Genomic DNA, 22,001 nt, shown 5'->3' with positions numbered 1-22,001 from the left:
GAAGAATAAAGCCCAGTAGGTCTCTTCTGATCATATAAATAAATAATCCTTAGTCATTTAAGATAGGCAAACATACCTCTATGCCAATAGCTTATCACTGGTTGCTCAATACAAATAATAATAACTAATAATAAGTAGCATTTATATTGTGCTTTAAGGTTTGTGAAGCACTTTACATATGTTATCTCACATGTAAATAACTCTATATACAGCATCATCTCATAGTTCTACATTGTGCTTTACCAAAGGCAAGACACTTCTCAAATTTCAGAACTTTCTCTAAAGCAGGACAAAAGAAAATCCAAGAGGAACGTGACTGTGACAAATCAAATTTTACAGCCGATTTCCACAAATGTCATTAAAAAATAAGAAGTCTTCTATTCCATCCCAAATAAACAAAGGCAAAAAATACAAAAATATAATGTAAGAATTTAAAAGATAAAAATACTGATTTTTTCCATTTAAAGACAGTAGCAATTTTTGGTAGCCAATGTGTAGAAAAAGATGACAAAAATCTCCAAATCTAAACATGTGAAGTTACTTTTCACTTATAAGGCAAATTTTCCTAAAAGTCTACCAAGTATCTTTCTTCATTATTGGCAAACAAAGAAACAAACCACCATTTTGTTTTAGATATTGTGGTCTTTAATTTCATATAAGTGTGCCTAGTTTGGGGTACAGTGTGGATTGATTCCCATAAAATAAACAGATTAAACAATCTGAACATTTTTTCTACAAAAAAACAATAATTCAGAAATTACTTAGCTAAGTTGTGAAATTTATTTGTGGTATCTTTGATTACCAGACTACTTAAGATAGTAAAAAACACGCATAAATAAACCTTATTTTAAACCAGTTCATTCTTCTGAAAAATCTAAGACCTGTTTGGCACTATTTCTAAAGGCTAGGGTTCAGCCAACAAAAAAAAGGTATGACCATCTTTTTAGTCTCATATGGCAATCCCAAGGTGCCATCATAGATCTCAAAGTCAAAAGCATGCTAAATCATTTTGCTTATCGATCCCACTTTTTGAAAAAAATCACAAAAACACAAAGGTACTCTTTGGTAAAGAATACAAAGACTCCTAATATATGATGGGGAAATTTTCCCTTTAGAACATGATACTCTAAGAGGATTATAATGTTAATAGACATAGGGGTTATTTGAATCTTTAGGGAAATAAGTTAAATGAGAAAAACAGAACAACAAAAGTGGTGGTAGAGGAACCAACAAAAAGTCCTGAATGTCATTTCCACCCACCATGGTGACTCATGACCTGCCCAGAAGCCTCCATACTGACATTCTGAAGATAATTGTGGCAACGTTCCTTGTGTTCCTCCAGTGAACTGCGCTGTTTGTAGCTCCGTCCACAGTAGTTGCACTTGTGAGGTTTACCCACTGTAAAGTGAAGAGAGTTAAGCATTAGTACACCACAAGCCTCCTCCAAAGCAAAACCAGTGCCTACATTTATCATAGCCCAGAAAAGCACTTAGAAGTATTATTTAGACCCAAATGCCTTCACCATTCAGGGCTGGCCTCCCACACTGGCAAAAATATAGTGTCATTCCCCACAAATACCAAGAGAGAAAAGATGACAGTATATAAAGCTGATGATACCTATGGTGATGGGGAAATCCTGAATCAAGTTCATGTTTTGACTAAATCCCATGCCATGATAGGCCAATCAGACACACTTTCTTCAAAATATTTGCACTTCGTTCCCACTGGTAACCTGATCTATGGTTCTCATTAGTCTTTCTTACTGTGATTTGAGTCAATGCAAAGACAGATCAGGAGCATCTGAAAATGACCTTTCCCTCCTCTAAACTCCAATGATACTTAAACTCCAGTGATATTTTGTTTTCCTATTAAAATCTCACTCTGTGTTTCATTATAGTTTTAGCTCATGTATTTGTAATGGATTCTAAGAAAATGCTAGAGGACTGAAGGAAACCAAATTATATGTAATCAAAGAACCATACTTTGCACAGCTCTCCCTCACTTAAATCTAATTCACTTACAAGTCATGATATCACCTTCCTGATGTCCTAGTTGTCTTCAAGAATGAAGGACAAACAGCAACAGACAATCAGGACAAGAATACGAGTTCAATTCCAAGAGGGAATCATCTTTGCTCAGAGAAACATACCTCCAACCTGGACTAAAATTACATTCCTAATAGCAATAGTAAATTACTTGTAAGGTGAAACTAAGGGACTATAAATGATCCAGGAAAACTTACTACCCACAACTACTAGAAAAATAACTCACATTACATGTGCCAAATGATCCCTCATTTAAAATGCTGAGTAAAATTTCAATCATATATGCAAATAATTTTATGTTGTTTTTGTCATGGTGCTACAAACTTTATCCATGCATGGTGAAGATTAAAATATAGTTCATTCTTTTCTAGGTTTTGCAGGTGTTACTTTATCATTTTAATCTTTAACTGCTAAATATGTATGAAAATTACAGGAAGAACATAATTTTAACACAAAGAGACTGGTATTGATATCTGCATGAAAATCATGCTATAGGGGATATTTAAAAAGTCACAGTGCATACTAAAATTGTTTCACAATAAACATAGTCATAAATATTTTTCACAAATGCTACATGAAGCGTAATTAATCTTTTTTAAAGATGCTGATAGTCTTAGAATGCAAAGACCCTGAAAGTAGGGATCATTCTAAACTGTGAATGCTATACAACAAATACATAATATCTAATGATATTTCAATTCAAAGTATTCAGGACATTATAACTATATTTCATGATAATGTATCTCTGTATTGATACTATTCTTCATATATGAATAAAGATGTTGTTAATATTGCTTCACTGCCAATAAGTAAGGCACTTGAGTTATTTCCCTATGAGTGGATATGGATTTACACTGGCCCAATTAACAAAAATTTCCAGAGTGCTCACAATATGCAGTCTATCCACATCTCATCCAGTCTTCACCAGAACCAACAGGAGTTGTCTACAAAATAGCTAGATAAGGTTCAGGAACCTCCACCAGGATGAAATTAACGGCCTCCTAATTCACATTTATGTAACACTTAAAAGTTTATAAGGCATTATCCTCCTAAGAACCCTATAGGACAGGTAATAGTGTATATACCCCTATTTTACAGTTAAAGAAACTGAGACTTGGAAAAAGCAGTCTCCATTACCACAAGGTTAGAAACAATCTCTGAGGCAGCTACGTGGTACAGTGGATAGAACTCTGGGCATGGAAGCAGTAAGACCAGAGTTCAAATCCAGCCTCAGGAACTTAATAGTTGTGTGACCCTGGGCAAGTCACTTAACCTGTGTTTGTTTCAGATTCTTCAACTATAAACGGGGATAATAAAAACAACTATCTTGCAGGGTTGTTATGAGGATCAAATGACATAATACTTTTAAAGTACACTATAAAAATATTTATCCCCCCCAATTAGTGACAAAATTTTAGAATGGCCTTCCCAGTCTTGAGTCTGGTGAGCTTTCTACATGCTTTCTGTACGTAAAATAATCCGTAATACTAAGCTAATTCAAAAAATTACCACTCGAGTCACCTAAAAAGCACATGACAACATTGCTATAACAAAATTTTTCCGACTACACTGATCCTAATTGTAATTAATAATATTTCTTTAAACAGAACTATTTTCTTCTGTTCAAGGCCGAGATGGGATGCTTAAAAATCTCTATTGAAGTTTACAGGTTTTCTTTCTTTTTTCTGAGAGATTAAAATTATTGGATATTCAAGGATTTTTCTGTAAATAACCAATGTGGGGGGAACATAGTGCTGCCTGAAAAAATTAAGGCATCACAGACTCTGAGCAACTTTCAAATTTCCGAACGGATAAACAGGTTTTGTTTTGTTTTTTTGTCAGTTTATATATTGTAACCTGTAAATAAATGAGTAGTTACTCCATTTGGACTGGAACCAGATCACAATCTGCCAAATCAGTTCCACTTTTGTATAAATAGAGGGAAAAGATTTTTAAAGAAATGAAAAGTAGAGAAAAATGATAGAAATGTTTATAAGCCAAAAGGAGAATTTAAGAAAATTTCTAAAATGACTATCCTAACAATCTATAAAGATATAATTGAGAATGAAATAATTTTTTAACCTTCTTAGAACTATCTGTAGTAAAAGTTTCTATATCCCAGGTTTTTTATTTATCTTTATGCTATAATGCAACTAATGGTGGTTTATGAGTCTAAAACTATATGACTAGCTAAAATAACGAGAAGGAAAATGACAAATGTTGTAGGGGATGTGGAAAAATTGGGACACTCATACACTGTTGGTGGAACTGATGCAACCATTTTGGAGAGTAATCATGATTTATGCCCAAAGAGTTATAAAATTTTGTATACCCTTTGACCTAGCAATACCACTCTGAGGTATGCTTCCCAAGGTGATCCAGGGAAAAAGGAAAAGAACCTATATATTCTAAAATATTATAGCAGCTCTCTTTGCGGTAGCAAGCAATGAAGTGGAAATTGAGGGGATGCCCATCAATTGGGGAATGGCTAAACAAGTTGTGGTATATGATTATGATGGAATACTACTGTGCTGTAAGAAATGATGAGCAAGATGATTTTAGAAAAACAGGGAAAGCTTTGCATGAAATACTGAAAAGTGCAATCAGTAGAACCAAGAGAGCAATGTATGCAGTAATGGCAATATTGTTCGAAGAATAACTGTGACTGACTAAGCTATACTAAATTAGAAATATTCAAGTCAATTATAAAAAACTAAACTTTTAATGTAAAGACAATATTTTCATTTTAATTAAATGGGAAATAGAGACCAAGTGACTTGTCCCAAGGTAATATGTGGGAAGCACCTGAGATAAGATTTAAACCATTCTATATGTGTTTTTACTGTCTCTAAGTCAAGTAATAGACTACTCCTTATGTTTACAGTGTGCCAGAGAGAGAAGGCACATTCACATTTTACAAAGGAGAAAGGTCAGATCTAGTCAGATTATTAGTTGGGAGGGATTAGCATCCAAGCTTCTGTTCCTGATTTGCTAAATATCAGGAAGTCGTGGGTTAAACTCATAATCTACTATTAGCCTTTATAGAAAAGATAATTATGTATGTCTGCTGCAGCAAAAATTGCTTAGTTTCAATATAAAACTTTCTATCCTTCAATTAAACTTTCCATCAATTCTGCTCTGGCTGTGCCCACATCTTTTATTTGCCCAGAAACAGCTAAATACTAACAAATCTTAATCTAGTTCAAGATATTCCACTTAACAAAATTTCAATCAGGTCCCTGCCCCAGGTTCTGCTGGCTATGCCATTTCTTTCTGGTGGAAAGGGGGAGGGTTAGAAAGAACTTACATAAGAAATCATAGTTATCAAAGTAAAGTAACCATTTCTACTTGTCGAATAAAAAATTTCTTATCAGAAAGCTAAATATAAATGTTACTGGTTCAACTACATTTGCACTAAGTAAAGAAGTGCCAAACAGTACATACCATTAGCTCACAGCTTGAATTATTCAACCCCTTTCCTGACTATGAGGTTTGAGCACTTTTGATGCTTAGAGTACATGAAAGGAGAAAAAAAAGCCAGAGTAGAAAGAGGTGTAGTTTTATAGGGGCTGCTCCTCACTTGGAAGATTCTAATGAGACTGGAAAGGAAGAAGGGAGCACTGCCAGGGAGGAGAAAGCAGAATTCCCTTTTTTTAAGACAAGCAGGTATGTTATGTTAAAACAAGGGCTGCTCTTAGTGAGGCAGGGTTACAGATGAATGGATTCAGTACCTGTACACTTGCCGCCTTCTACAAATAAGCTGAGAATTTTACTAAGTCTTTTTATGAAGACCAAAACAGCTTCCATAATTACTTCTATTTCCTAATGATTTAGACTATCCCACTTATTGTCTATCTCCTAATAACTTAAGATAGTACGCCGGAAGAGAGGTAAAGAATCTTAATGACACAATTCACTCTCTAAATTATCTAATTTCTTCAGAGAAAGGCTTATTTTGCTATGTGACTAATATAATACAAACACATTCTAATTCCTTTTCTTTAATGTGGAAAAAATAAGTTTAATTAATGTGGGCTATGACAAATTATACTCATGCACATTCCTATTTTAATTCACTTAAATAGTAGATATGTGATACCCTAGTTTTCAAAGTTTCAATACCAGGTTAATTCAGGACCTTCAAAACAGTTCCTATAAATTGTTTAACTTTAACTCTAAGAAGACATATTACAATATTAATAGGGCAAGGTCACTGAGAAAGGAGGGAGAACCATAAGCGAATTAAACAATCAAGCCCATTGTCACTAGTCCTTGATTCATTAATATTAAAAACATAAAAAACTGGAAAAACAAATAAATGGATCATTCATACACACATATACAGTAAAAAATATGGAAACATAGAGCCAAAAGTGATATTCGTGGTAATTTAGACCATACCATCCCCCACCCCCTTTTATTAAATCAGTTGCTTGGTCTTAGCAATTCTACCTCTATTACATTTCTGACCTTCATTCCCCTTCCTCTACTTTAAGTGGGACACGAATGAACTTCATTTTTGCCTAGATTTTTGTAATAATCTCCTAACTGGTCTTCCAGCTTCCAAGCCTTTTTTCTCTCTAATCTACTTTCCTCATAGGCTTTTTAAGGCACAAGCTGGACCATGTTATTTCCATGCTGAGAAAAACATCAACAAAACGTAACTTTAAAGCTTTTTTATTGTTACTTCAACAACCTCCACAATCTGAGCTCAATCTACCTTTCTAGACATTTCACATCTTTCCCCTTCAAGAACCCTACACTCCATTCAAACTGAACTACCAGCTGTTGCCTGATCATGACATTTTATCTTTGTCCTCGAAGCAATCAATAGGCATTTTTAAATGCCTACTATGTGCCAGGCAATAGGTAAAGCTGAACAAGTCACCTCCTTTACTTGAGTTCCTTATGTTCATCCAAAAATAATCAACTCAGATGTCACCTCTTCTCTGAATCCTTCTCAGTTGTTCATATCTATTTCCCCCCCCCCCCCGCAAACTGCTTCTGCGTTTACTTATATTGACATATATTCTCTAGGAGAACATAAGCTCCTTGAGGGCAGGGATTTTTGTCTTGGTATCCCTAAAAACCTAATCTTGTGCACATTTTAAGCACTTAATGTTGTTTAACTGAATTGAATCCATTTTTGAATTCTGAAGTCAGAAATGAAAAAACAAAACAAAACATGGAAAGTTTGCAACAGAAAAGTATACAACCGACAACATTTGTGACAGAAATTTTAATAGGTTCAATGGACTATTTACACCACCTATTCTGGTCTCATTTTATAGTGGGGAAACTGAGGCCATGAAACATTAAATGCTTTGGAGTGACAGAACTAGTCAAGGACAGACAGCTCTGGGACTAGAAGAAATTAAGTCTCTTGGACAGAGTTCTACTGTCTTTCAGAAGCTATGACCTTAGAATGTCTTAATGGCCTAAACAATGGATGCTGTTTGAAAGTTTCTGAAAATAAATTCAGCACTTTTTCTTCTTAGAGGGGGAGGAAGAGTAGCTTTCTATTTTTAAAATGTGAAAAAGACATCATTCCTTACATTCACTCCAAACAGCTGTCATAAGGAAGAATTAGTCCAATGTCTTATAAAGCTGTATGAATAATAACATTTTGTACATAATCCATACAATCTCTAGGAACAGGAAACATCTTAGTCCTAGCTCCCATACACTTACTTGGGAAAAACTTATATCCTTTTCTACCAAAACCAATAAAGAAAAATCACCCCCAAACCATGCATGATAATAAAAGTATTTCCACACCCTCCCCTCATTCAGCATATATGTATGTACATACATGATACATACACATATATATGTATCTACTGTGCATACACATATATAGCATACTATTTAATAAAATCAGTAGCAGAACAAATTTTAAACCCATTTTGTTCTCCTTGGTTCACTTTTTCATGGATCTATTTCTTCTAAAAATACCTACAAGGCACAAAACAGCCTGACATCGGCTTTTACCTCTCAATTGTTTACAGAACTGTAAAGCTGAAGACAGATTAACACTGACTGTGCAATCAACATTTTTTCCTATCTTGAACTTTTGCAATCAGGAATGTTAAAACATCAGGTTACTAATTAATACTGACATTTTTTATCCATATTATAAAACAGGGTTCCTAAGCCTTGGTATAAAGAAGATGGAAATACTTTATATTTCCATGGACTGAAAACAATGGTGAGAACCAAGTCAAGTGTTCTATTTTGATCTTATAGTTGGCCCTAAATGAAATGCCAAAGATTACTTGATCAAATCATAAAGAAATCTTTGATGATTAAAACCATTTTGTTCCTTTGCTACTGATTAAGCTAGATTTCAGAAACCAAAATTTCAACCAAATGATCCAATTAAGATCCACCAGGTAAACGGAATCAAACTCTGGAAACTATGAGGATCAAGATTAGCATCAGAATCCCCAAAATGATAGTTACTAATACATGAAGTAGGAGTAATTTCAAAAGAAAAAAAGTCCTCAACGATTGTTACATTCCTAGGGATAAGTAAAAATGACAAAACTTTATAAATCATGTTTAACTCTGATTTTTAAGAAATGTGAAATGCTTGGGACAGTTCATTAATGTTGGAGACCTTAACTATGGCACCAATTAAACAAGCAATAGAGTCAAAGTATAGCAGATACCCAAAGACCAAATGTGAAGGAAAAATTTAGAAGTAAAAGTAAAATTTTATTTTCAAAATGTATTCCAAATATTTTGCTTTGTTGTTTGAAAAGTGAGGAAAATGGAAATCATATTTAGGAGATTTCTTGCTTTTTTCAGTTGGGATGTTCATTTGGAGTTCTTAAAGCAGTTTCAATTTTTCTTATCTTTCCAAAGTAAGATAGTGGCAAGTGTACTCGGCTTAAGAGTCACAAGATTTGGGTTCAAATCTTTGCTTTTCCATTTACTATTTCCATTTACAACCTAAAATACTTCACTTTTCTAGACCAGAATTTCCTTATCCATGAAGTGAGAGCTTTGGGTAGGTGGTCAGACTCTCCCCTCTCTTCCTGCTCTAACATCCTATGATCCTTTTAGTATTTCCTACAAAACGGATCTCCTTCTCTCTCAGTGCTGTTGGGGGAAGAGAATGACAGGGAAGAATCCCTGACATTTTGTAGAGGAAGCTTCCCCCAAGGTTTCTTCACAAGCAATAGTCCTTATGCCCTGCAAAGCTGATTGTGGATGTTAAGTGTTGGTCTGGGGGAGAGGTTTCCTCTGCCGTGTCTGAAATGTATGGTCAGCTCCATGCAAAATGTACTATCAAGAAGAAAGAAGAGGTTGCAGAATCTGGGAAAGGCCGAAGTTTTTCCAGTAAAAACATACACAAAAACTGCAACTAGTGCAATAGGGTAAGTGGGCCATAAATATTCAACAGGAGGGGAAAACCCTTCAGCTGCATGTCTAGAATTCAAATCAGCAGACATACCATGGTTATCAATGATTTCCCTAAAGGTGTTTTCCATTGAAAAGACAAGAGAAAAGATATCAAAATAAATAATGAAATAAAGGATTCACAAGCATGATACCTAAGTGGTCTTCTAAGTCAGCATGGGAATTTAAGAGTTGTACAGAGAAAGCTCTATCAAAAGGGAACAGAAATAAAGAAAATCTAGCCTGGGAATATCTTGAAAACAGTGCATTATCATTAAAAAAAACTGATGGTGGCCCTTTCTGTAATTCTGCCCCATTAAAATATATACTTACAGGTAATAAAAGAGCACAGACTCCACTCCCCACCTTTGGTATTTTGCCAAGTCAGAGTGCTAATTTCTGGACCAATAAAAATAACAATTAGGCCATTGGTTCTTTAGGGACCCTTATCTGAGAAAATGAGACACATAAACTAACATCATCATTATTCCAAACTTAACTTTCCTTGTGATAAGGATTTGCTTGTTTTCTCCCCAGTTCTACTATACCTGGGATGCTATCAAAATTTCTTCTCATAATAGGTTTACTTTAATGATTCTCAGGGAAAATGAATCAATCAACACACAAAAGAGTGAAATCCTTGGACTATTAAGAATACATACTACTCTAGCACTAATTCTCTCCCCTTTGACCCCCTTCACATACTCCCTAATAAATCTATTTGATTTATTATCATTTTTGAAATTTTATCCCAAACTGACCATATCCTGGACTCATACAGCCCAAGGAAGTCACATAAGCCAGGTATATTTTAAGGAAAGATTTAATTAATAAACAAATATTTGGGAACTAGGTAGTACAGTGGATAGAGTACCAGGCCTGGAGTCAGGAAGACTCATCTTACCGAGTTCAAATCTGGCCTCAGACATGCATTAGCTGAGTGACCCTGGACAAGTCACTTAACCCTGCTTGCTTCAGCTTTCTCATCTGTAAAAGGAGCTGGAGAAGGAAATGGCAAACCACTCCAGTATCTTTGCCAATAAAACCCCAATGGCATCATGAAGAGTTGGACCCAATTCAAAAACAACTGAACAACAACCACAACAGGTTAAACACCTATGTTCTAGGTCTTATGCTAAGTGCAAAGGTCAAAGTGTCCTTGACCTCAAGGAGTTTAAATTACAATGAATTCCATCATTCCTGAGCCTCTCACAGCTCCCCCCTTTTTTCACCTCCCTCACCAGAGGACCTCACCTCATAATTCATTGAAAAAACTGAGGCTACTCCCGAACAACTCCCTCTTCTTCCTCATGTCCTATCTGTCACCTGTCTTCTCCCTCTATAGCCTCCTTCACTCCTGCCTCTCATAAAAATATGGCCTTTCTCCTTGCCAAGGCAAACCTTTCTACAGGCATCCTTAATCTAATCCTATCAGTTCTTCTCTAGACCCCTCTATCATCCTGATTCTCTCTCTCTCTGATACTCAAGTTCTCCTTAACTACTGGCTACTTTCCTGATGCCTCTACAAAACAATGTCTCCCCCAACCTTAAAAGCCCTCACTTGATTGCATACCATCTCAGATGTGTATCATCAGTGTATATCTCTTCTCCCCTTCCCAGATACTCTTTGAGAAGAAAGACTGTTTACAAGCAATGCTTCTATTTCTCCTCCTCTGACTTGATTCTAAAGCCAATGCAATCTGGCTTCCAACCTGATCATTGAACTAAAATTACTTACTTCAAAATGACCAATGATTCCAGCTGCCAAAGCTAATGGCCTTTTCTCAGTCCTCATCCTCTTTGACTTCTCTACAATCTCTCTCACTTTGGATCACTTTCCTCTCTTAGACATTCTCTCCTCTCTAAGTTTTCATGATGCTGCTTTCTACTGGGTCAAATCTACCTGACCACAGCTTCTCAATGTCCTTTGCTGGTTCTTCATCCAGATCAAGCCCACTAAATCAGTGTTCCTAAAGCTCTATCCTGGGTCCTCTTTTCTTTTCCTATGCTATCTCATTTCTGATGGTTCAATTATCAACTATCTGCAGATTATTCTCAGTCATACCATAACCAGTAATACCTCTTAAATCTCTCCCCACTTCAATCTACCTTCCACACAGCTGTCAAAGGGATCTTCATAAAGTTCAAGCCTGTCTATGTCATTTACCTACTTAATAAAAACTCCAACGTTTCCCTATTGCCTCTAGCACAAAATCTATACTACTGTTTGGCAAACCCTTGTCTCCTTCCTACCCTATCAGCCTTCGTATATTTTACTTCCCCCTTCCACATTCTTTAAGATCCAGAAAACCTGCTTTCTTACCTCCATACCATTTCCACCTACTGGCTTCCCTGGCATCCTTCAAGACTCAGCTCAAATCCTACATTCTGTAGGACTTCTTTCCCAGCCCTCTTCCACCTCCCCCCTTCCTACACTCATTGGTAAATCATTCTGGTTATCAAAGTAGAGAATATTTACCTATAAAGGCATGCATTAAATATATAAAATATTGGGAGAGTACTAACAGTTACGAAAAATGTTTCATGTACAAATGATTCTTAAGATGAATTCTGAAGGAAATTAGGGCTTAAAAGAGGCAAAAGTGGGTGAAGAAGGAATGCATTTCAGGCATGTGGCCCACTGAATACAAAGTCATTGAGATGGGAGATGAAGTGCTACGTATGAAGACTTAAGAAGGGCTTTATACTTAAGGACATATAAAACCAGATATACCCAGGATCATAAATTGCTAAAATAAAACTCAAACCTCAGCAATCATGGTGGAAAATACTTCTATTCAGGTAAGTATATTTAAGATAAAACTGCTATTAAACATCTGACTAAATACTGGTCAAGTCCTGATATAATATTACTGTATGTATGTTACTTCTTTCCTTCTACCGTCTCCCATATTCCTGTGTTCTTCACTGGATTTTAACTTTAGTGAAACTACCACCATTATATGATTAAATTCATAATACTTTAGAAGTTGATAATTGTGCTCTAATTACTTTTTTTACTTGCAGATAAATGTTTGATATTAGCTTTATTTTCCCTATCTGTCCTGATTTTTTTCCCTGTCATTTGGGAATCTTCCAAGATCTGGCAAGATAGTACAGGCTGTGGATGAACAGGTTTCTTTGACTCATCTACATGGATCAAATAGGAAAAATAAAGGGAAAGGGTGGAGGTTAGCTTTAACAACAACAAAAAAAAATGTGACGTGCTCTTCTGGTACTGAGTGAGTAACGAACCTGGCATGCAGCCTTACCATTGGGCCATGGAGTTCCAAGCATGCCAAACCTGCAGACTCAGCTTTTTAGAAAGGAAAGGTGGAAGATTTTTCAAACAGAAACATAGGATTCAGAGCTAAAATGGCTCATGGAAATGATCTAGTCCAAGTTCCTCACTTTACAGACGAGGAAAGTGATGCTCTGAAAGAAGGTAATCACACACAGAAATATGTGGTGGGGACAGGAGCTCTCAAAGTTGGGTACAACACGGTCAGATCATTTGTAACTTCAGAGATACTTCCAAAAGTATTTATTTAACAGAGCAGACAAGAGCAGTGTCACTAAAAGTACTTTAAGGAATGAAGAGTCTTATGATCCCTCCTTTGTGCTTTTGAACTCCTTGTTATGGGAATATAGAGTCAAGATCCCAGTTTATATCTGATCTGATTGACATATTAAAAAGGCTATGCTAAGGTGAAAGTTAGAAATGGAGTCTTTTCATTCCTGATACAAATTTTTTCCCTCTTGTGACAGTGATCTTACCTTTGTAAGCATGTGCTCTACAAGCAAAGCAGAACAGAAACAGGTCAAAAGAAATGCAAAATGCACAAATTTGGAGATTCCACCCAAAATGTTCACATGGACTATTTGTGCCCAACCTCTGGTAGAACATTATGAGCTCGTATTGGTCTGATCACCTACAGTGGGACACACTGAAATTTGACATAGTATAGTGATGTCATTTTGGTCCTCTTTGAGAATGAAGGACAACAACCAGTATGTAAACAAAAGACCTATAAACACATAACACATAGTAGCATTAAGAAAATGATTCCTTTGTTGAGAATAAGAAAAAAAATATTTTACTGTTTTGGAAGGTTGTGGATTGTTTTACTGACTGATCTGACTCTAAATAGCTTTTCTCTCCTGGTCAAATTTCAGTGGGCAGGGTATAAATGTGCTTCTCTGGATTATGAGCAGAAATTAAGATACATCGTTTTTTTCCAGTTTGTATTGCACAGTGCACCAACAAGGGCAGAGGATACTAACTCCAGTGCACACCACGTGTGCGAAATCAGCACAGCACAGTTATGCAAATCATGTGTGCAACTGACACTGCTTGTGTAATTCTCAGCGTAATCCACCTCCACCAGTGCCTCCAGGAAGGAAGGAGGGGCAGAGGGTGGGGAAAGTTCACACTTGGGAGATCAAACAGTGAGTCGGTCAGATGCCAGTGCTACAGATCAGGTGAAAACAGTTTCTTCTCATGGGAAGCCTCCAGGACAAATTTTACTATACTCAACACAGGGCTATTACAAGGCAGGCAGTGAGCCACACATGGACTGGCTTCTGAGTCAGTATAAGCTGAACTACTGGTGTCCATCAGCATCCTAGCCCTGGATTATTCTAATGCTACTGTAGCTGCTAAATAATTTAGTGCACAAATAGACAGAAAACATCCATAGTTCTGTTAATATAGGGTTTAAAAATATTATCTTTTTAAAAAGTTGGTTGTCAAAATCTGCTAGTCAAGTGCTATATTGACTCTTTTCTGTCAGAACATTCATATAAAACAGACAACAATACACATGCAACTTAGCTTTCAGTAACTTCTATATTCTAAAAAGGCTAGTAAAAGGGCTTATATTTATATTCCAAAAAAGGCTTATAAGTTCCAGTAATTAGCATGTTTTAAAAGGTCTAGGGGTAACTGGTATTTCTTCCTTCAATTATATCAGAAAACGGATGATGTGGTTAAGAAATCCTTGATGACCAGCTGAAGCAATGACAGAAGGGATACATCACACAACTCATTTTAAGGTAGAGCTATAACATCATGTCTCAATTAAAAGCTTTCAGTGACTTTCTACTGCTCAACAAATGAAGTTCAGATTTCTTTGCTTCCCTCTCAAGAACCTTCCAAGTCGATTCCAACCTTTCCTTGCCATATCTCATACTGTTCTTGAAATTTATGTTCAAGCCAACAAGGACTACTGATCTTTCCAAGTGACTTGGCTATCCCTATCCCTCATCAATGGAATGTGCTTCATTCTCCCACCAACCCCATCCATCTCCATTAAAAAAATCCTATCCATTCTTTAAGGTCCAGCTCAAGTGGCAGCTTCTTCATAGTTTTCCCTCTTATGTTTCAGAAAGAAGTGATATTTCTTCCTTCCACAGCATTTGTTCCAATTCAGTCAATGAACATTTTATCTAGTTATGCAATTCTTCATCTTTTTTCCTCTTAGCTAAATAGTTAAGTAAAATCCTCCTTTCTCTCCTGCCCTCCAACTTCTTCATTTTCTGCTCTTTTCTAAAAGAAAGGTTTTCCCTTCATTTTATTTATTTGTTCTCTTGTTTTACTGTCTATATTAAACTTTTATTTTGGGGTACATGGTCCTCATCCTTATTTATTTCTTGTTTAGTCTCTGTTCCTTATGGAATTAAAGCTTTTAAAGTACCCACTTTGAGTTCCTACTTCTAAACAATTTCTATGTTACTGCCTTGTGAACTGGTCCCTCTCCCCTTTTCCTACTGTCTTAGAAGTTTCAATTCCTGCAGAAGTATGGCCCTATGGTAGAGATTTTCTTTTGTCACTCATTTTGCAGTCCACTTCTACCCCCAGCCTTTCCCATGATCATTGTATTTACCATTTTCAATGTAATCTTCTCTTAGACCCATGCCCTCTTGCCCTTCTGATTGTTGGTTTTTCCTACAAGTTCTGTTTCCCCCGGAGGCACAATATTCTCTCAGGGACAGCTGTCTCTCTGAGGACTGAATCCTTGAAAATTTTACCCACTGTAAGGTCTCCACTTCCTGTTACAGAATAAATCTCTCCTCCTCTGAGAGTGTTCTTCCAGTGTTTTTCCCTCTTTCCCCTATTTCGATCCTTCCATTTGCCACTTCACCCATTCTCCTGTAGTTCTGCTTCTAACGACTATGGGACCTTTCCATCTGACTTGCAGCTGAAACCTTCCTTTTGTCCTTGAGAACAGAGACTACCTTAATTATCTATTTGTACTCCTAGGGCTTAGTATAGTGCTTTGCACATAGTAAGTACTTAATAAATGCTTTCTTCATTTATTCTTGAGAAACTACGGGAACTATTTTCCCTTGATTCTTTACCATTGATTTGATTATGGTATACTGCATATTTTTCTCTATCTTCATCTTCCCCATTTGCTCACATCAGGCTACAGGGTGAAGATTTTTTCAGGTTACAACAATTCTTGTTGGCTACTTTTGGTATATGGAAGGTGACGGGATCTACATTAGTAGAGGGAATGTTGAGGCAATGCAATCCCTATGTAATGAATGGAGCTAATGTCAAACCTTCTAGGGACAGATCTGTGTGGCTTCAGACATTCTTTAAGAGAGGCATGAAGAGAGAAAAAAAAATTTGGAACTTAGCACTTGGAAAAGTTGTTTCCTCAGTGTCTCTGATTTGTAGCTTGCCTCCCTAAAAACTTTAGAGAGAAAATTTCTTGGGTGATATCAAAGTCATCTTTTTCTTGGTCCAAGCTGAGATCTCATTTCAGTATCATCTAAAGACCTCATTGACTCTTGTAGATTCTTTGTTGTATTCTTATCTGTGTAACTTCTCTTATTTCTGTTTGCTGCTTTTCTTGGATAAATGGCTTTTACTTGCTATTAAAAAAGACCATGCTCTAAGTCATAGAGAATTTATGATCTATGTCAATGATAAGAATTTCCACAATGAAAAAAAAGTCAGATCTATGAAGTATTCACTAATCTTGCTGCGGTAATCACTTCTTTAGAGTTAAGAATAAACACGTTACAGAGGACACAGTATTTATGATGAGTCAATATTCTTATCCTTCCCCATACCTCAAATAAGAATTCTGAAGACTAATATTTATCATAAATTTTACAAAGAAAGCAAAAATCACCTTCACCTTAATCTAACCTAATACTACTTTTGAAAACTATTTTCTAGGGGTATGAAGAAACATTCCAAATCCCCCACCTTTTTTTTTTACCAGCTTTCCTCTTTCCCCTCAGTGTCTAACACAGTACATGACACATGACCTAATCAATGTTTGTTAATTGACTGACATTATGCTAAAGGTGAATGGGCCATGTATATTATTATAATGATGCTTACACCCCCTGGAAAAAGAGGTAGTTTCAAGAAAAGTGCTTTATAAGCCCTAAAAAGTGTGATTAAGAAGATAAAGAGCAAAACCCTTGTACTTTTATGATTTGCAAAGTGCTTTCCTCACAATAATCCTGCAAGGTAAGTAATAATTATTATCTACCTTGGGGCAATATAGTATTGTATAGTGTGCTAGCTGCTGGTGTTAGGAAGACCCAGGTATAAATTCTATCTCTGACATTCACAAGCTATGTGACATGGAGTTTTCTTTGGTTCATTCATCTGTAAAATGAAGATAATTAAGCTAGTAGTGCCCTCCTACTTTACAAGGATTTTTTGAGGTTGAAATAAAGTAAGAATGTAAAGAGTACATTTCAGACCTTAACATGCTATAGACATGTGCCACCCTCCTCATATTACTACTACTACCACCACCACCACCACCCCCCATTTTTATTGTTTTTTTTTCCACAGGTAAGAATACCAGGGCTTAGAAGATTAAGTAACTTGACTATGGTAACAAAGCTAGTCAGTCTTGGAACTAGGCTTAAGAGAATGGCAAATCTTCTCCAGAGAATAATAAAATTTTATTCTGTAGGTTCTGTGTCATACTGGATTCGTACCAATTCAGCAAATACTTAAATACTGGAGAATAGTGAAATTTAAAAGGCTAAATAAAATAAGGGGGAAATATCATAGAGAGCAAACATCCATGACAACATTATATACTACATGACATGAATCAACCAAATGGGAAAAAGTACTAGAATCACACTACCAGGTGGATGTACATTTGACTTGCAAATTGCTTAGTAAAGAAGCATTTGTCAAGTGTTTGCTACATGCCCAGACTCCATGGTAAGCACTGAGGATACTAAGAAAGGCAAAAAGAGTCCCTACTGTTATATATGGTGAAATATGACTTTGGAGTCACATACATCAACTAGTATTCTATAAGGTCGAGTGCTATTTAGTATGCAGGTAATATACCGGCATAAATTAGTATTATCATCAAATTTGTGAATAATAGGAAATTAGGTAAAAAGTGCTTAGGACTCCTATCAGATCCAAAGGTCAAGTTTAAAAAACCCACAAATATAAGATAAAAAAGAATCGTGGAAAAAAGCTAAATTTTCTGATAGTATATCAAAAACTAAATATGAATTAACTATGTAATGTTACTTCAAAGATAATACCACAAAAAACAAATAAGTTATTACCCTTCATCCTAATAAGTAAATTGTATAGTAATTACCACAGGCATAAGATCACAGGATTTAAATCTGGCAGGGATGTGTTAGATCACCTAATCCAACCCCAACATTTTACAAGTTTACATTTTGCAAACCAAGGCTGAGTGTGGAAATAATTTGCCTAAGGTCACAAACATAATAAGTAGCAGAGTCACTCCAAATCCAGGGCTACTCAATACCATTTACCTTCATAAACTATTATTCAGTCTGGAGCTTCACTAGGTAAAAAGTGTAGTGAGCTGAAAAGGGGTTTAAAGAAAGGAAAGTGTATATACCATCACAACCAAAATACAAAGTTGAAATGGTTAGAGAATACAATCTAAGGGACAGGGTAAATTAATTGATATTATTTAGTCTAGAGAGATGTTTGGCTAGCTCAACTTGAAAGAACATTGTATTGGTCAGCCAAAGTCTCATATTCAGTGCTTTTATGACTCAAATAAGTTAGCTTTGTTCTGTTTAGAAGATACAAACTAGAATCTCAGCCAGAAGGCAAGAAAATTTATGAGAGGGACTGACCTAGAGAATAACACAAATCCTCTACAATCCATTATCACTACTGGGGAGGAAAACAAAACAAATAAACATTATTAGAGAAAACTGACAATACCAAGTCATTCAATATTTATTGAAGGATTAACTAATTTACTACATGTAAAGCTCTGTACTATTTCAAAAGGAGGAAAACCTACCTTCTGTCTTTAAGGAAATTAAAATCTAAAAGAGAGGGGACAGTCTTTCATTGAATATGGGAATATGAAGGAACTACTGTTCAGTTCCTCCTAATGAGGATATGACAGGTTTAAATTATATACTGGAAACCAAGAAAGGGTGGGGGGAGGCAGAACCACCAAAGCAGGTTGCTAAACACTGAATACAAAGCTAGGTAGTATAACCAACTTCTGCGTAGGGTTTTATAAATAAATTACAACTATTCATACACATATGCATACTTATACGGGTATATATATATATGTATAGATGTGTATGTCTGTATATGTACATCTGTCCAGATTTATACCTATAATCCAGGATCGCTACTGGATGCATGGGGGCCTAGAAAACCACAAATTAACATTATCTTTGTTCTATTATACTTTTATTTATGTTGTTAATCATTTCCCAATGACATTTTAACCTGCTTTAGGACTACACTTGGGAGTTTTGTGGGCTACTTGTGACCAGTGGGCTGTAATCTGACACAACTAGACTAAGTGGCTTCTCAAAGTTCTTCCACCTCCTAATTACTTAAGATTCATTAGAATTCATGTAAACTCAGAGAAAGCAAAAAATAAAAGTATTTAGTTCTGTGTATCAATCAGGAAATCACATAAAAGGACAAATACTGATCTGTATTTTTTTAAAACTCCAAGTAAATCCTGCATATCTAAAACTGATAACCAATCAAGAATAATAATTAGCAAAAAATTACAAGTAATTTGCAACATTTACAAGGAAATTTTGCCTGAAAGACTATAAGAAAACACCCTAATCTCATCCCTTTACAGAGATGGGAAGTACAGGTGTGTAGTAAAGTGAACATATTTTCAGACTTTTTTGTATTGATTAGTTTTGCTGATTGTTTTCTCTTCTTTTTTTGTCTTTAAAATTATTCTTTGTTACTTGGAATGGTTTTCTGAGAGGAAAAGAGTAAGGGAATGCCAGAAAAAATTTTGGTGATGTTAAAAATAAGATATGAATAAAAGCTTATTTAAAAAAATAATCAGAAAGCAACTCTAGTACTAGCATCCAAGGAAAGCTTTATTATTTTTCTTATTTCTAAATGAAAACACAACTTCTTTGCTTTTCAACTGATAATCATGTCAGAACTCCTGTAGCTATTAGATTTGAAAACCTGAAAGACATAATAAAGGTGAAAAAACATTTTTCAAGTGTGCATTGTCTATAGAGCAGTATGCTATGTTTTGGGAGAGACAAAAAAAGTAGATACCACATGGTTCCTGCCTTCATTGGAGTTTAGCTGAGGAAGAAATATTTGTTTATGATTTGATTTTTCAACCTTTTTCAAATAATTAACTTTGATCATTAAGATATCCTTAGTATTTTGGGAAATTAAAATGATTAATGATGGTCAACAGTCTCACTTTTGAGAAAACAGATACTAATTAACCTTCAAGGTCATATGAGACCTATTGTTCATCTTCTTTTGTTGTGAAAGCTGCTACAGGAGAATGTATGACAGGATAGTATAATGAAATATAATTTGCATAAGTGCCAAAAAATTATACATTTGTTCTATATTTTGTGGTGACGGCTGTAGCAAGATGGAATGTGTATAGAACACTGGACCTTGAGACAAGAAGACCTGGGTCCAAATCAGACCTCAAACACTGGGGAAAATCACTTTACTTCCATCTGCTTCAGTTAACTCAACTATAAAATGCTGATCATAAAGCACGTACTTCCATCCCACAGTTATGGATAGGATCAAATGAAGTAATCTTGTAAAATTGCTTAGCACAGCAGCTAGTGTATATTAAGCACTTAATAAATGCTTGCTTGCTTTCTTCCTTTATTTGAGCATAGCATAACCATGGTATGTTTAAAGAGAATAATAACAACACGAATCTGAAAAATACAGAATTTAAAGTATGCCAGGGCATTAGAAATCACTATCTAGTTCTAGTCCAGCCCCTTTATCTTATAGAAACATGAAGCTGCTCGCTCAAAGTCACGTGCAGCAAGCAACAGAACCAGGATTCAAACAGACTTTGTGACCCCAAATCCAGTGCTCTTTCTCTCATACCAAGCTCCGACCTAGTTCTTTCCAGATTTTTCTTGAACAACATAAATGCCAAACATTATTTTTATTGCCTTTAATTCAGGGCTTAATTAAAATATCACTTTTCCATAGAATTTCAGATTTAAAAAGGTTAATTGAAAGGGGGATATATAAAATAATATCCATGAATTAAAGGTACAGTAACGACAATACATCAACTAGTGCCACAACTACAAACCTCACAAACAATTCCAACTGATCTTTTTTTCCCTTTGGCATTATCGACTGATTCACCACTTCTCTGCAAGAAGATGAAAGTTTGTCACCTTGAATTTATGTTAAGCATATTCAATAATAATGTAAATTATAAAATAACAGCAGATGACCAATGAGATGGAGGACTAGATACTTCCAATCCTCATAACCTGTTAAACTTCTCCAAAAGAGATAGCATATACAAGACATAAAACAATTTCAGCTTTTTACACTCTCTAAGGTACTAAGAACCCTAAAAAGGTAACACCTGATAACCTAATGGCAAAGAAATTTAATCCCTAATCTTAAACAGGCTCAGCCTACCCACCATCCACCATGCTCTGGCAGGGCTACACAAGCACCCATAGGTTTGCTATCAACTCACCTCACTTCCAGCCCACTCTTTTTCTTCTCAGTGCTAAAGAAAATCAAAAGGCAAAAGCTTTCTCTGGATGGGATAGTACTAAGGAAGCACCCTCTACTGCAATAGAACTCAGCCAGAAAACTAAAAATCAGAGGAAATTAGAGTAGCATACCAGAGAGTGTGTGATTCACCAGACCTGGCAAATCAAAGGACCCAACATCTAGCTGAGGGCAGTTCTATCAAATCAAAACTCACTTGGGACACAGATTGAAGTTGGTGAAATGTAAATTGACCAGAATGGAAAGAGGCTACAACGGCTTTGAGAGCTAACCCTCAGGGAAACTGTAATAAAGGGTAAGTGAGCATAAGCAGAATATACGGAAATAAGGCAGAAAATAACAAAACTCTCAAGAGGAAGGAAAGTCAGTTAAAAACCTTAAGCGTAAACAGACAAGGATAAACAGGAAAGATATTATAACATTAAGGAATATGGCCTCCAGATCAACTAAAAGATTCCAGAACCTTATTAATGAATATGGTAAGACAAAGGAAAATGAATTAACACTGGATGAGGCAGAAGACATTG

The 22,001-nt window shown here is 35.7% G+C and overlaps 1 protein-coding gene across 1 annotated transcript in view; it reads right to left on the bottom strand.

Moving 5' to 3' along the window:
• Positions 1-22,001, bottom strand: part of IKZF2 (IKAROS family zinc finger 2) — a 191,090-nt gene that overhangs the window by 13,866 nt on the left and 155,223 nt on the right. The window contains exon 6 of the mRNA XM_036756220.1: positions 1,261-1,398. Within this exon, the coding sequence (XP_036612115.1) occupies positions 1,261-1,398 (138 nt within the window). The remainder of the gene's footprint in view (positions 1-1,260; positions 1,399-22,001) is intronic.

The sequence above is a fragment of the Trichosurus vulpecula genome, chromosome 4, assembly GCF_011100635.1.
Source record: "Trichosurus vulpecula isolate mTriVul1 chromosome 4, mTriVul1.pri, whole genome shotgun sequence".
NCBI classification, from domain to species: Eukaryota; Metazoa; Chordata; class Mammalia; order Diprotodontia; family Phalangeridae; genus Trichosurus; species Trichosurus vulpecula.
This window is presented reverse-complemented; position numbering and strand designations above follow the sequence as displayed.